This window comes from Cygnus olor, chromosome 14 (genome assembly GCF_009769625.2).
Source record: "Cygnus olor isolate bCygOlo1 chromosome 14, bCygOlo1.pri.v2, whole genome shotgun sequence".
NCBI classification, from domain to species: Eukaryota; Metazoa; Chordata; class Aves; order Anseriformes; family Anatidae; genus Cygnus; species Cygnus olor.
The window spans coordinates 13,065,423-13,082,954 of record NC_049182.1 but is presented as its reverse complement, the minus strand read 5'-3'; the positions used below and the strand labels follow the sequence as shown (position 1 = coordinate 13,082,954).

The 17,532-nt window shown below is 45.9% G+C and overlaps 1 protein-coding gene and 1 long non-coding RNA gene across 3 annotated transcripts in view; one reads left to right on the top strand and one right to left on the bottom strand.

The window, feature by feature from the left end:
- DELE1 (DAP3 binding cell death enhancer 1) overlaps positions 1-17,532 on the bottom strand; it is a 22,843-nt gene extending 5,311 nt beyond the window's left edge. The window contains exons 1-11 of the mRNA XM_040573069.1: positions 17,366-17,532; positions 16,605-16,725; positions 16,306-16,426; positions 15,787-15,930; positions 9,266-9,321; positions 7,659-7,752; positions 6,792-6,934; positions 5,876-6,034; positions 4,047-4,139; positions 1,107-1,263; positions 593-857 (exon numbers count right to left, since the gene is read on the bottom strand). Of these exons, the coding sequence (XP_040429003.1) occupies positions 631-857; positions 1,107-1,263; positions 4,047-4,139; positions 5,876-6,034; positions 6,792-6,934; positions 7,659-7,752; positions 9,266-9,321; positions 15,787-15,930; positions 16,306-16,426; positions 16,605-16,725; positions 17,366-17,502 (1,452 nt within the window). The 5' untranslated portion in view covers positions 17,503-17,532 and the 3' untranslated portion in view covers positions 593-630. The remainder of the gene's footprint in view (positions 1-592; positions 858-1,106; positions 1,264-4,046; positions 4,140-5,875; positions 6,035-6,791; positions 6,935-7,658; positions 7,753-9,265; positions 9,322-15,786; positions 15,931-16,305; positions 16,427-16,604; positions 16,726-17,365) is intronic.
- Positions 16,781-17,532, top strand: part of LOC121077674 — a 56,323-nt gene continuing 55,571 nt past the window's right edge. Inside the window, exon 1 of one of the 2 annotated variants that reach the window (XR_005824245.1) lies at positions 16,781-17,230. This is a non-coding gene — a long non-coding RNA (uncharacterized LOC121077674). Of the gene's footprint in view, positions 17,231-17,260; positions 17,311-17,532 lie in introns of those variants that run through there. The other variant, XR_005824249.1, reaches the window with a different exon arrangement.

Here is a 17,532-nt window from a genome sequence, read left to right as displayed (position 1 = left end):
GGAATGGCTGAAGACAGCATTACTTTCACCAGCACAGGTGGATCCATCAACTGTATCCCACAAAAACCTGTGCCCTAATAACAAGAATTCACTCTCTTCCTTCCACCGCTTTGACAAGGTCTGAAAGCAGATTGAACCGCTACAATGTCTGTGTAGAGAGAAGCCCAGATTGTGCTGGTAGCGTAGCCTTGAACTGAGATCAAATTGCCTCAGAGATTGCAGACCCACAACAGAGTTAGTTGCCAGCATCACCATATGGTGGCTTGTAAACCTCACTCAGACACCATGTGAAAGATGTGCAAGGCTACTGAAATTATAGCCCCAAATCGTACCCACTGTGGCATCTTTGGAGTCACAGTAGCTCCATATGGAAGTGCAGGAGCATAAGAAACGTTCTTGTGTTGGTAGGTAGAGGGCCAAGCTATGTGGTGGCACAGGAAATATCACAAGGTCTGTTTTGAAAACACCTATATTTAGAAATGGCTCCTGTTCCATTAACAGAAAGTGCTCTCTCGACTCATTACTACCCTGCGTCCAGTCCCACACAGACTGAGCACGTCCACCTTCCCTTCTGCCTCCTCGTTTCACTTACCAGCTGCTCTAGAAGCAGCATCGGTGGGTCTCCAAGCATTACAGCTCCAGCGGAGTCACCTTGTTTCCCAGGGTATGGCTCCATTCTGCACTGCTGAGCGTCATCATGTGGAGTCTGTCTGCGCTCCAGGAGTGGGGCAGGGCGAGGGCAGATTGTCTGGGCTGGGAGGTGGGGAGACCTGCAGGCATGCGCTCAATAGCCCAGAAACAGGGGCTGGAGGAAGAGGCTCGAATACCGCAAGGGAACAGGTGCTTTCTTTGCACATCTGCAAGCACATTAAAACAAGATACTAATGACGCATCAGATTATGGGAACAGCTTCTCCACTTGACTGGAAATAGCTGGTAAGAAGTGAAAACAACCGAGAAAGGAACGTTCTCCCTTCCCTTTTGTAAAAAGGACTTGTTTTTGCCATGGTCCCGTGCCACCCTTTCTCTGTCAATACGGGCCCCACTTTTAAGGGGGCACTACATGATGCAGTCCAACAAACCCTCTTCACCTGATGCCCACGGTACCTTTCATCTCCTCTTGTATCACTTGCAGCCTCTCCTGAGCACTCCTGTTCCCCGCAGCAGCTGACTGTCGATAGTGTCTCATCGCTTCTGCCAGGCTCTGTTGCACCCCAAGGCCCTTCTCATAGCAAACGCCCACGTGATACCTGCTTTGGGCATCCTAGCCACAGGAAACAGCACAGTGATCAGCCTCGCAAGATGGAGAAGTGACGACAGCACACAAGAGGAGAACAGACAGTCCTTAACACCATCGTCAACATTTACTCCTCTATCTTTGGTCCCTCAGACTGTATCTTCAGTAATTTAGTCCCTTCCTTTGACAAGCACATCGGCAAGCAGAATTTCTTACCAGATACCTCCAACTGCACTCCTCCCTATCCCTTTCCAATTAAAGTCACCGATTTCCCTTCAACGTCCAGGTCTGCGTCACCGGAACAAAGGAACAGCTGTCTCCATAGAGCATCCAGATTGCCTCAGGGGTCAGAGCTAAGAGGACTCGCTGCACCCACATCCTGATCACACCCAAACTGCGAGCACACCCTGCGGACTGCCCTGCCACAGTTCACACAGATGTCTTGTAAAAACACAGCAAATGCCAGAGGTGCTTGTTGCCAAGGTTGGAAGATTCCCCTTGGCAGCCCCGCAGTCCATCAGGCCTGCGACACAACAGTGCGCCACTATCTTGTTCAGCCCCACACAATCATGTTCCAGAAGAAATTTTAAGCAGCAGAAATGAAGTCAAGCAACTAAGCATTACAGAAAAAACATCTGAACTACTCAGACGTATGCAATGGCTGAGAATGAACCAGAAATTCGAGATGTCGCTGCAGATGGGTCAGCAGTCAAATCCAAACCCAGGATATGTTTGCGTGTCAGCTGTACACTTTATTTTTTAGATCCAATGGGAGGAAAAGGGTCTCACAGATAGCAAACAAGCAGGATGACAGTCCTGAAGACATTGAAAAGACCACATGGGCTAGTGGTCACACACACCTTTTCCAGTGAAACAGACAGAAACATTACTTGAATAGCCTGACTGCCAGAAAAGTGATCTAAATAGGGCTTTGAAAAGAAAAAGTAGCAAGTTTTAATAAAGCCATGAGAAAGGAACATATTGCAAGTGCTGCTGTCTGAGATTTAGCTGGTGGAGGAAAGCAAAGAACTCAACGAGTGGGTGCTTTGCAGAATGTTGCAAGTCTCAGTTTATGACAGCAATAAACATCTTTAGGGATGAGATAAACATGCTGAAGGATTGACACTTCAGATGTGACAAGACACAGGATTAAATAAGTATGAAGTATTCCACTAGTGGTCTCTTACATGATGAACACCTCAAAGACCACCGCCAGGAGAGGAGAATCCCAAATTAGTATGGCAGATATGACTGTAATACACTTTGAAATCTGAAGGTTTGACTCAGTTCTCCAAGAACACTCTTTATGTTTTTTATATTCTGTGGTTGCTCCCATAAAATAAGGGAGGATGAAATAGAGAGTGGTAACCAAAATAAAACATAGTTCTCTGAAGCACTGCCGTGTTTGGAAGAATGCTTGTCAGAGCTACCCCCGTGGCTCTAGAACAGAGCAACAACCTGAGAAACAGTGAACCCATGATTTTTTGTGTTTGTTTTCCTTTTTTTTTTTTTTTTTAAGAGTTGTAGCTGTAGTTTTAATGTCATTCAGAGTGATCAAACTTACTGTAAGGAATTAATTAAAGAAGATCCTGCAACACTGTGAGTGCCCAGCACAACCACAGGTGAAACAGTGTTAACAACTACAAAGGAGTGCATACAGAAAGAAATTTGAGAGTCACTGTGACAGTTTCTGAAACCACCAAGACATCGGTCAGTGGCAGGCAAATAGGAAAACAATATTAGACGGGAATACAGAACTAAGCAGAAGATCTCATTATATAAGATCCCTGGAATGCTTCCATCCTGAGTCTAGTTTTAGTCCAAAGCATTTTACAATGGACGAAAATTATAAAAATACAGAGAGGACTGACAAGACAAATGAAACAGTTTAACTACAAGGAGAGACAAAATAAACTACTGCTCTGCAGTTTGCAAAAGAAATGACTCAGAGAGGACATACTGAAGGGTGACAGAATCAGAAATACTTGCCAGAAGAAGAGGGAAGTTATTCATTATTTTCCATTACATAAAAGTTGTGTGAACTCAAGATAAAATGAAAGAGTTCTTCAGAAAAAAAATAGCTCTTACAATAAAGTGCAAGCCGAAAACGCGTGAACAATGTCATGGTGCTGTAAAGAACGCAAAAACCAGGTTGCAAGACATGTGATGTTATAGGTCTACTCCTCTAAGTGCTGGTAAGGCCTCAGGAGCAGTACTATGCCAAGACTGTGGCACTGTCCTTCAAAAAAAAAAGCGTGGGTCACTTGGAGAAAGTTCAAGAGAGAGCAAGGGGATCTAGACAACAGACAGAAAACAGAAACAACAGACGACTGAATGCAAGTTCAAATATTTAAGTACATAAAAGATCCCTGTAAAGAAACAGAAATAGTCTCTTCATCCCCTCTATAGAAGGCAAGAAATAATGGGCTTATTTTGAAGAATAGATTCAAGACAGAGACAAAAAGTTCTCCCAATGATACAGTAGTGAAAGAGCTTGACTGGAGGAGGTATAGGGGCTCCATAACAGAAAAGCTTTAAAATTACACTAAGTGAGAATTTGTCAGAAAAAGCATAAGCACTGGTCCTAAGAACTGCTCTAACCCAATACAGCTTTTCTATGGTTGTATTTTGTAGGGTCTGTGTCCCTGGGCCTGTTTCCTCCTCAGGGTGTGCCGGGGCTTTCCACTCTGTCCTTTCAGGCAGCACAGTGCCATCCTGACACTCGCTCCCACCTTCAAGAAGCCCTGAAATCTGCCACCTGCAACAATCCCAAATTCAGAACAATCACAGCTTACAAAGAGATTACTTACACCATTCTTTGCTGCCAGCAACAGGTACTTCAGACCTCTCTTTTCCTTAGGTTGTAGCCCCCTCATGTAGAACACTCCAAGATAAGCCTGTGCCTGCAGCAAAACCACATGATAGAAATCAGCCAGGGTTTTCCACCTTAATTACTCCTTTCTTTTACTGATTTTGCAAGTTGTCCAAATGCCAGTAAAAGCTCTGCTGCTGGAGCAGAACATAATCTCTGGCAACTCATCAGGGACACCTGCAAGACCGGTGTGCACAGTACCCTGCTTGTTGCAGAACCTGTTGGGAGAACGGAGGCTGTCCTAAGAAACTCAGTCTGACACGTTAAACGTGAAAAATCCTATTTGATCTACAAAACTCCACTATACATACAGTAATACAACCACACTAGCATTACAAGACCCAGAATCTTGTTTTAAACTGCACTGCGGAAGTCAGAGCCAGAGAATGGCTCCTACTTGTGAGCTGTCTGTAAGACACAGCAGATGTACTTCCTGGAACAGTGTGCTACATGAGATACAGTCAGTGCCAGAATGGCTTGCATTCTTAACACAAGATGGCACATGCCTAAACGTATCCCCTGAAGAGTGGGAAAGGAGGGCAGGGTACACAGATCTATGCGGATGAATCATCTTGAAAAATCAGATACAGTATGAGGATTTGTTCCTACTCAAAGTGTCTCATGGAAGTTCCTCCATCAAAGCAACCTGTACTTTTGCATTGGGAGGCAGTGAAATATAGTTTTTCAACTGTAGGTCAGTTTTTCTAAGCTGATGGTCTAATCTAGGTGTTGGAGAGAACAGTTACAGGCATGTTTGGCTCCAGGTTCAGAGCTGAGGGAATTCAAAAGCAAGCACCTGAATGACATATCCTAAAACTTTCTAGTCAGGCTCATGTTTGCTGAGTGGGATGACTGGGGCAAAATAGGAAGCCTTAAACTTTAGGAATAAAAGATACTTTGGAAAGCCACTTCCACTGTGAATGCAAGTGAGAGAGAGATCTGGAGAAATCATCCTACTGATGTTTGAATCACTCTTTACCCTGAGAAGACAAAGAGGTGTGAATTGCTTTTAGTAATGCAAAAAAGTATGTTAAAACATGATGTTTGATCCAAATATGTATGTTGTGGCAACCTGTGATAATAGAGGATACACTTTGCCTTCTGGGAATCTGAAACCTACTTTGGTGTGGACCCCTATCTTTTGGATGCAGCTACTTCTGTTCTCTGAGTGCTGGCACATCCCATCCATGCTGCAGATTCTCCAGGCACAGAACATGAAAGGCTGCCACTGCTGGATGAAACAAAGCAGACCCAAGGACATCTGGTACAGAAGAAGGGACAACTTGACAGGTTTCCTAAGAACTGGTGCTTCTCAGCTCTCTCTTTCTTTGTAAAGTGAGAACGAGCCTTATGTAGTGGCTATGAGTAACGGCTGCATCCTATCCTCAAGCAAGAAAGCCAAGAGGGGAATTTCTATCGCAGACGTGTGACAGGGCCTGGAGCTTGCACATTACCAACAAGCAAAAAGTCCCATAAGCACATGGAAGGGGTGCTAAGAGAGCCACATTAAAAAGCCCAATAGCAAAACAGACAAGCAGCACTACTGACACAATGGGCACCTAGTTGCCTTCCATGTGCAGGCAGGACTGTCCCCCATACACTGGCAGTGGTATCAATACGTAGGAAGAATTTTGCTTTTAGTCCTGAAGATGCTGCTTTCTATGATGTCTTGTGGTTCAAATCCTTTAGACAGGGTTCTCTGATGGTTGTCTCCTATGAAAATGTTTGTTCAGCTTTTATAATCACTCCCACAGTGTGGACACTAACCTCTGTAAGCCCAGCCACTGCTGCTTGCTCCAGGAAAGACACTGCCTTCTGAAGCCTGTGCCATTCATTTTCAGGACTGTGGCATAAGAGGCATCTAGCGTAGCGGTACTGTGCCATGGGGTGACAGCTGCTGGCCGCACGGTAGTAATAGAAAGCTGCCTGGAAACAGAGAAACACTTGTGTGAATCAGGTAATACATGCCCTCAAACATGACATGACTCCCTTCTGGCCAGGACAAGCTTAACCTCTCTGTCCAGACCTATCATAAGCTGCACATGCTTACCCTGGCAGCCCTCCCACACTTCCCTGCTGAAGAACATGAGGTCGTTCAAGTGAGACAGTGGACTACCACTGTACAAGAGCCCTCTAACCACCTCTGCCTTCTCTAGTCAAAACTCCGAGTTTTGAAGAGGATGGCACTGGGCCAACAATACCAAAGCTTATTTTGTGCCAGTGGGGATCTGCACAATTACTCAAAACACGCAGTCTTTGCAGATCTCTTCAGCTACAGGATGCTGACTACGGCCAGCATGCACTAGGTGGCAGGCTGTAGTCGAGGTACCCAAACTGGATGGCTTGTGATGTAAAGAAGTCCTCGGCTGTGCAGTGGTGTTTTAAATACAGTAACATGACAGGTTTCTCATGGGTACTCTCCCAGCTGCTAGTGGTACAGCCTGTGTACCTGCGACAAGACCTAAGAAGCAATGACAAAGGGGATTTCAGGAGCAAATCTCTGCGGGGACCTACAACACTGAAGCCAGTACTGCAAACCTGCAGTTTATATTATTTCCAGCATTTTCCAACAAGACTTATAGATTGTCACACCCATACAGAAGGAGAAATGTGCCTGTGCACCCCATGAAGACCGTTCTCCGGGTCTGTGCCACACACATATGACTTTACAAGTTGTGGATACCTTTTCCAAGTCTTTTTCTGTGCCTCTGCCATGCTCATAACACAGACCCACGTTGAACTGGGCTTTGCTGTAGCCTCGATCTGCTGCCAGTTTGAAGCAGGTATAAGCTATCTGGTAGTGGCCTGCTCTCATACTTTCAATCCCTGAGAAGAAAACAATGTAAAAACAGAGGAAAAGAAAGAGGACAGAATGCAGCCTCAAATGCGGCAACCTCCCCCAGAGCTACTGGGCCACCCTTGGCCCATGCTAAGTGGCCCAGTCCACTCCTAGCTGGCTCACCAGCCCTCATCCCGCATAACCAAAGTTTCCATGGGAAAAACAGCAACACTGCCTTTTAAGAATTATTCAGGTCTCATTGCAAAAAGGGATCATCAGCTAGCGCAATGTATGGTTCATGCAGAAACAGCTTGCTTTTTTAGTGCTGCTACTAATGGTGTATGTAGGGCAGGGAGTTTTTTCTTAGATCACTGCATCTTCCTTCAGCTCTTCTTAAGAGTTAGTTGCAGTTCTGCAATTGCTTTTTCAGCCTGCCAGGAAGACTGAGATCGCAGACAATGAAAAAAGAGCTATGAAGATAAGACAATTCGTGTTGCAAAAAGACAGAGATGACTTAATTTCTAACTACAGATGTCAGGACTACAGTGCAGACTTCAACCAAGCCTGGATTTCAATATGCTGATATAAATCAGGTGGCAGGATGAGACAAAGGGCAATAAATCTCTCAAAGCACAGCTGAAATTGCTAAAAGGAGGCTTCAGCTTGGGTATATGCCATCTCTGCCTTCACACAAGACCTGCAACAATTTGGAGGTCCTCCAAGAAGTGAAATGTGTGGTTTAAGGACAAAACAAATCCAAGTCCACATTACCAAGGATATTGAATGCAATGGAAATATCAACCCGGAAAATCTGCTGCAACTGGAAAGCAGCTTCCTCCAAACGCCCTCGCTGAGCTGGGTCACCCTGAGGATTCAGAGTAGAAAGTTATTAGACAGCAAAAACATACAAGCCCTGCAAGAGATTTTTCTTGGAAACCGAGCAGAGTGACTTATTCGTACTGTCCTGTAGTAATCAAGAGGGTGATGTAATCTGGTGTCATGTGTCCACATAAAAATCTCCCTGTCCTACACAGACATCTGTTTAGTGAAGCGTTATGGACATTGCTCACCTCCCCTCTGATCAGGGAGCCTGGTGTACATCTGACATCATTAGAACATTTCAGAATTTAATGCAGCTCCCCTCCTCAGATGTAACATTAGCCCTTGTTCACCCTCCTGCATTGTGTTCAGCAGCACAAATGGCATTTCTCTCTGACAAACATGCACTGACATATCTGTATACCCTTTACACAATTCAAGCTGAGCCCATACTGTCAGCTTACTGAACACTGCACACTCCTAATAAAATCCCGCACAGCAGAGACAATGTCTTTTCTTTCTCAGTAATGAACAGTATTTTTTACTTTACCACAGCTCTGGGAGGTGGGAGGAGGGCTAGCCTGGCCTGCAGCTCTCATTTCCGAGCTTGAGTACAAATTTAGTGCCATCGAGTGGCAGCAGCACACACTGCACATAAGCTGAGATGCCTCTGCACTTGGAGTCACGCTGCAGAAATGCCCCTTGCCACCCAACAGCTTTAGTGCTCAGCCAGCTCCCAGGGCTGCTCATAGGAGGACAAGACACAGACTGACTCATGTCCTCTCCTGAAAGCCTCGTGAGGCCTGCAGAAGTGGCCCCTCCTTGGATGGGCAGCTCAGCTCTCACACCCTTAGCAGACCAAGTGAACACCTTTCTGGTGGGGTAGGTCCCTTCCATGTCAGAGGGGATCCCATTTTGTTAAACCCTAAATACATCTCCATTCTGTTCACAGTGTCCTTGAGCAACTGTTCCACCGACTGACTTTTAAAACGGGGAGCTCTAGATTGCAAGGAATTAACAGGCTTAATCTCAAACAGAACAATAATATAATCTATAACCTTATGACTCTCAACCTGATATACCCTCTTCAAGCCCAAAGACTCTCTTTTCCTCTCTCTAACGGACAAGACCCAGTCTTGATGTGCAGCTTTGGGAGGGGTGACGCCACCTTCTCCAGTCACAGGCTCTCTGGTAAAAACCAAAATAGCAACAGCACGTAGTTACCTAGTGAAAGATGGCATCAAAACCCATACACCACATTGGTGCTATTGGATAGTTGGGAGTTTTTAGGACATTTTCTTCCAGTGCTTCTCTGCAGCACAACCGTTTTATAGACACTTTTAAGGATGGGGACAGCAGTTTGTAGTTCCTGGAACTTTACCCTGGCTAAAGGGCAGCACTTCACATCTCTTATTCTCCTGGCCTCCAGCTATGCAGGACAGAAAGCAGTCTTGCATGTGAGTGGATTGCTCAGGCTGTGCTTGGGGTTGCACTGAGATGTCTTCCTGTTGGAAAGGGGCCTCAGGCACAGACGGAGCACATGAAAAATGAAACCTTACCTTTGTACTGTGGGGAACTGGCCCTGGGCTGGAGCGCTGAGGGACTGGGAACTCCCCTACATTAAAAGAGGAACAAAAAAGCAGGGTTAAGCAATGCTGTACCTTCACTTCTTCCTCCTGATACCTTTCTCTGCTCCTCAATTCTTTCCTAGAGGACTGATCATCTGCCCTGATAGCGATACTAACAGAAGGAACTCTGCCCGATCTGACCTTTGTATCATAAGCAGCTAAGTGCCATGTGAATACAGTCCTATAATCTGCAGCTGGCTAATGCACCTCTTCCAGAAAGGGCTTGGTCTTGACCTGAAGGTGCCAAAAGACAGAGAATCTCCCGCTTCTTCTGGAAGTTTGTTCCAGCAACTTGTAATCACTGCTTTAAAAATCTGTGCTTCGTTTCAAACAAAAATATATCTGGTTCCTGCTCCCTGGCATTGGCTCTTCCAGGCTTTTTTTTCTCTTTACTAAAAAGCCCATTCTCTTTTTTCAAACTCCTGTTACTACTAATCAACCCCTCTTGATTCTCTTCTGTGATTCTAAACAGACTGAGCTGTTCATGTCTTTCAACTGAAGCACTTTTCTGCCTGAGTTGATTAATTTTATGACTTTTTGCCACTATTCCTGAATTTTCAACATTGTTATTGAAGAGCAGACAGTCTCACCAGTGTCACGGAAAGGACGAAATTGCCTCCTTATTTGAGTTCATAGCTGCTTAGTTTGTGAGAACTGTGCCCCTATTCCTGATGGCTAGAGCATCACACAGGGATCTCATGCCTAGGTGCTTGCCTATCCTAACTCCTTTTCCAGGTAAGTTCTTTGTAGGGTACAGTTCTGCTTCTGCAAAGGGGTGATCAGACATGGTATTCTGGCTGTGCTGGATGCAGGCTTAGGTTATCACCCCAGAGCATCCCACTTGCACACTGCAGCCCTCTCAGATACACTGACACATTCAGCCACTATCTGTCTGGGTTCAGTCTGAATTATCTAACAAAAGCATCTACAGCAAAAGCTAAGCCACCTCGCTCTCGACAGAACTGTGTTGGAAGTGATTACGCAAGCATTTACACCAGCTGCTCCAAGACTGCGGTGACCTCCAGCAAAGAGGACGAACATTAAGGTTTGACTGAGACCAATTATTTTTTAACCCGAATCACCAGAAGCAGCTCAGTCCCACCGGGCACCTAACGCCAGGTGGTGAAGCCTGGACCCCTCAAGCCAGTGCTGCTTGCAGAAGTAGCTGTGCCCTCCCCATGTCTCCCCATTGCCCTTTCGAGCTGTGTGGGTGCAGAGCAGGGAACTAAAATGAGTGAGAAATCAGTCTTTTTGGGGTCCCGGTTCCTTGATTCCCGTCACCATATCGCTCTGCAAATGCTTGTGCTGGCAAAGGGGCAGAAGCAAGCGTGCAATAGGCAGGATTGCTTCTTCTGGTGCCCGCACCATCATACAATGCACACGGAGCTGTGACCCATGTTCCAGCTGCAGCCTCATTATTCCTAGATAAACGATTCCCCTCTGGCTGTATTAAAACGTATTTTATCTGAACAAGTCCCACTCACCCAACAAGCAAGATCACGATGGCAAACACAATTTCTATTTATCATTCCACCAAAAGTAATATAGTCTGCAAATTTATTAGTTGTGCTTTACATTTATTTTCAGAACAGACATAAAATTATCTGATCTTTCTCACCGTAGGACTCTTTCTCTTGTTCAGGTATCTCCCTCATGATGTAATTTGTTTTTTTTTACCACATACACAACAGCAAATCTCATGAAAAAAAAAGTCCATATTAAAGAAATTGTCCAAGCTATTTGTTTAAAAAACATTCATTCTTTCTTGCTTTGAAGAAGCTATCAGCATGCACAACCATCCCATGCCCCCCTCCCACTGGAAGTCTCTCCTCACTCAAATCCCAGTAATCTCCCCGGATCAGAGCTATCACTCCCAGAGAGCAGATCATTTGGAAGAAAACACGGGGACCAGCCAATCCTGACACCCAGACCCATCTCCTGACAGGTGAAGTTAATGAATTCTCTCGGAACTCTCACTTGAAGCTGGGCAAGCCACAAATCAAAACTCTTCACAGAGATCATTACTCTTAAGACTTGGCTTGTCTCACAGCAGCCCTCTCAAACCCGGCACACGAGCTAACACATTGTTTAGGTTCCTTCAGCAGTGTATGGAGAAATAAAAGCACCCCCCAGGCAGCAATAACCCTGTTCTACTTCAGCAGAATGAGAAGACCAGCTTAGATTAACCTTTGGACTAACACTAGGCAATACAAGTTCACCCCAACTGTTTGTTTCTTATTTCCCAACATAAGGTTCCAGGGCAATATTTGAGGAATGGCCAAGCTTCAGTGGAACTTCACAGGAACCAGGTTTTGTACAAATTCATTGCTCTATTGCACTCACAAAGGTTGTTAATTTATTTGTAAGGTTGTAAGAGCAAAGCACATAAGAGCTGGGAATACCACAGTTCGAATTTTCTGTGCAACTGTGTTTCTACTTGAAGTACGTGTTATGATGTATCATGACTACGCATCCTTTTTTTCCATGTGATCTCACAGTTTTGGCACACTGGATGCCCAATGCTCACATACTCAGCAGCTAATAAATATTTTGTATTTCCCCACTGTTCATCCTGCACTTTATCAAATGTTACTCAAACCTAGCTCCAAGTGCAGAATTATTAATCTTCTCATAGATAGTCTAGATTGCTCATAATGAAACATCCAAATGCTTCACAGGAATGAATTCACAACAAGAGCTGGCCAAAATCCAGGCCTCCTGCCTCATGGAAAATTTTAGTGTTTCCAATTGGTTTCATTGTGCTTTGAAATGAAAACACACTTTGAAAACGCCTCTAATCTCAGAATTGAAATAACAAATTTTACAGTCCTTCCAGGGGTAAAAAACAACTGCCCAGGACAACATTCAGCTGCTGTAACACCGAGACTGGCTGTAATCACCTGCTTGTTCACTATGTGACTTTAGCTTTCCATAAAAAAGCTTCAAGCGAGGCAAAAGTTGCATGAAAAAATAGGATGTGATCATGCACCTGAAGACTCGCTGATAGTACTATCTAGAATTACATTTAAAGCAACTTTTAAACAAATTTCCTAATGTTTACTTTTAAAAAAAAGTGTTTAAAAAGAAATAGTTTCTAACATGTCGTGTTATGTTAAAACTGGTATGGGTCATCTGCAAAGCTGGGATGTTTGTGTACATCACAAAGACCTTTGCCATTCAACATAAGAGGGTAGCTGACAGCAACAGCAGATCGTCACTCTACATGTAGATCAGCAGAAGCAAGCCTGGAATCTAACCCAAACACTGAAAGAAAGGGCGAGGACATGGAATTCCCTGTAGAAGGTCTTTTGCCACTGCTGGCAACAGCAAAATGGAGAAATGAAGGTACATTTGGCTCCACTCCAAGTTCTGCAGGTTTGTTCTCTAATGGCAAAACTTTTCTGCCAGGCATCTGTCCTTCCCTTCCTTCTGCTCTCCCCAACTTCTTGCTGCATTCTGACAGTCAGCCTCAGTCCCATTCAGTAGCTAATCACTGGGAAAAGACTCCTAAGCTTTAGGCAGCTTTTTCTGCACAAAGCCAAACATACTATCAGAGGAGGGTCTCTCATTAAGCTTCACCAAACTTCCCATCTCAAACTTCGCGGAGAAAGATTCACACGACTTCTCAACATTACAAAGCTTTGTATTTTTTTGAGACTCTTTAGTGAAAATTACTGAATCTCTTCACTCTGACTTTCCTCAATAAATTCCCACAAAATAGATACACAGCGTAATGTGTGAATGCAACCTGAGGACATAAATATAGAGCAAAATCAAATTATTTCTGACTTACATTGTCTCTGGCAACTGACGGTAGAAGATGGTTGGGTAGAACGTATAAGGAACAGGAATTAAGAAGTCAGGCTTTTCCTGGCCAGACTTTCCAGCAATCAGCTGTTCTGTGATCATCTCAGCAGGTTTTGGCTGGATCAATTAAGTTTAATCTGAATGGGTAATCACACAATGATTCAGTTTAATCTGAATGTGTAATTACCTAATCACTTTTTGGAACCCATTTCTACTTCTGGCCACGTAGCAATGACTTCCACAATTTACCTGTGCTCTGGCCAAACACGTATGATCTTTTGCTTTATCCACACTCGCTACCTGACCATTTCTGTGCTGCCTATCAATATCGTACTATGAAAAATATTGTCCCCTATTCATCTTCCATCCATATTTTTAGTTTCACTGAGCACTAGCACACCCTTTGCCACTTCTTTTTTAAACTGAGGAGACAGTCTCCCTTTATATGTAACTGACTCCTTATCATCCTTTTCTATGCCATTTTGGTCACTGTTTTTAAGAGAGTGTTTGGGATGTGGCTGCACCGCAGACTTACCAGACCTATGATGCTGTTTTGGCCTCGGTTCCTTCCTTTACATCAACCAACATTTCATTTACCTCACTGCTGTAGAGCACTGGCAACATTTTCAAAAACACATCCACAGTAACTTTAAATGACCTCTCTGCAGTGTAATTATTAATTTGACATTCCTCATTCTGTATTTTCAGTTACAGTCCCTTGTGCATACTACTTTAACCTACCTTGAGATTACCCTGTTGTTAGTTTTTGTGCAATCTTCTGCTGTGACTCCCAGGTTTGACTGTCCTGAATAATTTTGTACTACATTTGCTTCTCCTGTCACCTCGCTCATCAGCTTTTTCCAAATCACTGCTGACTCTGCTGAGCGGACCAGGTTTCTATAAAGCACTTACGGGAATCCACGGGTAATGGCTTTCCATCAGAAAACTATTTCTTATACTTTAAGGAGTTACTAGCCTAAGAGCGGTCCCTCTGTCTTCCCTCACATCAGCTTTATTTCTCCAGATAGCTTTGTTTTAGGCCCTGGTTGAAAGATTTTCAAAAAGCTAAAAGCTGGATAATCTTGCTCCACATGCCTGTTGACTTCTCCAGAGAACTCTAATAGACTTACAAACTATAACTCTGTTCTCTGTTAAGACTCACATAATGGAGCAAGCTGCTAAGAGAAATGGCTTCCTAAGCCCTTCCAGACCTTTAATATAGCACACTCATCCAGGTATCTACCATTTCTGTTCCATGATACAGTTTCTATCACCTCATAATTACATTTTTTTTTGCAGTTCTGTGGCTCAAGCAACCTCTCTTTTCAAAGGCTAGCGTCTAATTTGTCATTGTTCCCTCTCCTGGTCATTCAGCAGATTTAAGCACTGGATTACATATCATCATTAGAGGCTCAGCAATTTCATAGCTTCCGGAGAGCATCTGAACAAAGAGCACGTGGCCTTAGAGACTTGTCACTGTTCAATTTATCAGTTTGCCTAAAAGCTCTCCCTATTGACTCTCAGTAGGAAACTGTTTGTCAGATACAGACACATTCACTGCTGAAGGTTCAGCTGTGCCAGCTGAAGACAGCGCTGTCTCCACTTACTCCCCACCGCTTCTCCCAGAGGTCCATGTCCAGTAATCTGCCAGTGAGGCCGCGTATCTGAGTGCTTCTTAATACGCTTCAGGCAAAAGCAGATGGGTTAAACAGTCTAATTGGCAGTTTAGGTAAATTAACCTGGCTGTTTTCCTGGAGCTAATTAGGAAACATGGAAACAAAATGCTCCATTTGCCAACTGATGGGAATGGTAACCTCTGGCAGGAGATGGATTTGATAAGCAGTGATGGGCAGTAGCTTAAATCAGCACAGAAGAAAACAATGAATGGGGAAGCCCCCCAGCCTCTTTTGCAACGCCTTACATCTCCTACCTAACGTCTGTGGGCTTTTTTTTTTTTGTGCTGCTTCTACACCATGGTTATATGTTGTCCTTCCTTCTACCTGCTCCTGCTTTTAACAGTTTTCCTAAAGCTATTATTAGTATTTATATATCTAGTGAATAACCCTACTGAAGACTTCATCCGATCTTCCTTGATATGAATTTACGTTTTACATGTTATGGCACGCTTTCCTGGATGAGACTTCCATTTTTTTTGAAGTATATCTTCCTACTTCTGTAAGACTTACTTTATTAAGAATTCCTTTAATACCTCCTCCCACTATTTTGTCTGCAGCGTAAGTGCTCATCTTCATCTTCCAGGAAGAAAAGAATTCCTTTAGCTTCACACTGCACAGCAAATCTCTCAGATCACTGTTGCACTGTTCTCCTGAACACTCATGACTGCAAATGTCTGTCCACAATAAAAGAACAGAAACTGAATGCCATATCCTGGTCACTGAGGCAGACCAGTATTGGGAGAGCCAACGTTACTGCACAGTTATACCACGGGTGCCTCCCCGCCTCCAGGAGCTTTTTTCCTCCTGTCTCTGGACTCCCGACTCATCTCTCCAAAGTTCTGTCTTTCCACTCCGATCTCCCTCCTCCAAGTTTCAGCAATGGTGAAATGCTTCTTGGATGCTAGCTTTGCCTTGGGGAAAAACAGACACTCAGAAGTCCTTCTGCTACAAGTATCACATCACACATACCTTCTTCTGCCCAGAGCCGGCTCTCTCCTGGACCTGAGGGGGTGCCCGGGCATGAATTCTCTGGTGCAACCTCTGGACCTGCTTTCTGCAAGAAGCAGGGCCCCAGATGGGCACTGCGACAACTGGTTGAGGCTTCAGTAACCACTGAAATACAGAGCACAAAACAGTTCCTGTGAGCCACGCTGCATCCGCTCTAAGAGGGAGCACAAAACTGCTTACCTGCCCAGTCCCCTTCTCCGCTCTGGCCATGAAGCCAAGCAGGAGGAAGGTGGGTGGAGCAAAGTCCAGAACAGAATACAAAAATAAAAGGAGGCAAAATGCAAACTGGGATTGCACCAAATAGGTAAGGAAGAGTGAGATTCCCCTAACAGATACCAGCCCTCACTCTCTCCAGAGAGCTTGAAACCTGCCTGTCAGCTTCTGACAACAGCAGGAAAGATGTTAACTATTGGGAAGCAGAAACCATGTCTGAGAGCCAGATCCTTCCACAACCCCTTCTCCTGTGCCAGAGCTGCTGACCTGTCTGCTGAGCAGGCAGTGAGGAAAGCCAGGAAGATCTGTGCTCCCTCCTGGCGTCCGGCAGTGATCGTAGCCACGAGATCTGTTTGACCAGCTGCAGAAGAAGCGCGGCCACTGCCCCCTGAAGAAAAGAAGACACAAATCAAGGAGAAGAGCCACGCTGCCTCTGGCTGCCCTGTTTAGAAAAGGCAGCGTGGCTGCAGCTCGGTCTCAGGGAGGTGTCCTCCTGCCCTTCCAGCAGGGCACAGCAGACACCCCGAGGCCTGCAGGCACCACAGGCCCCACCACTCGCTCCTCACCCAGGTGACGGCATCCAGCACGGAGTAGCGGGGCACCAGGCTGGGCAGCGGCTGCCTCCTTCCTTCTTGCTCCTGGCCATCCTGGGGCCGCTCGCTCTGACACCTGGGCGCACTGCAACAGCTGCAAAACACCAAGGGTGCGACCAAACCAAGAGTGTGACAGCAGCCACCGAGCCAAGAGCCATCAAAGCAAGAGTGTGACCACAGCCACCAAGCCAAGGGTGTGACAGCAGCCACCAAAGCAAGAGCCACCAAAGCAAGGGCACGACAGCAGCCACCAAAACAAGGGTGTGACAGCAGCCACTTAAGCAAGAGTGTGACAGCAGCCACCAAACCAAGAGCCACCAAAGCAAGGCTGTGACTACAGCCACCAAACCAAGCATGGAGCAGGAGCCACCAAACCAAGGAAGGGTGTGAGAGGAGCCACCAAAGCAAGAGCCACCAAAGCGAGGATGTGACAGCAGCCACCAAAACAAGAGCCACCAAACAAAGGGTGTCGCAGCCACCACCAAACCAAGCGTGTGTGACAGGAGCCACCGAGGATAGGTGTGACTGCAGCCACCAAACCAAGGGTGTGACTGCAGCCACCAAAGCAAGAGCGTGATAGGAGCCACCACAGCAAGCAGGTGACAGGAGTCCCCGAGCCAGACGTGCCCCAGCAGCCCCCGAGCGCCGTCCCTCGCAGCCCGGCCGCTCCCAGCTCTCGGTGAGGCCGGAGCCGAGGCCGTGCGGGCTCGGGGCCGGGCCGGGGCCGCACTCACCGCTGGGAGCCGCGGCTGTCGGGCGGCTCGGCGCCGGGGCCGGGGCCGGTGGCGGTGGCGGCGGGGCCGGGCGGCGGCCGGGCGGGCGGCAGCGAGCAGCGCCCGAGGCCGCCGCGGCCTAGCAGCAGCCGCCACATCCCGGCCGCGGCACCACCGAGCGGGCCGCG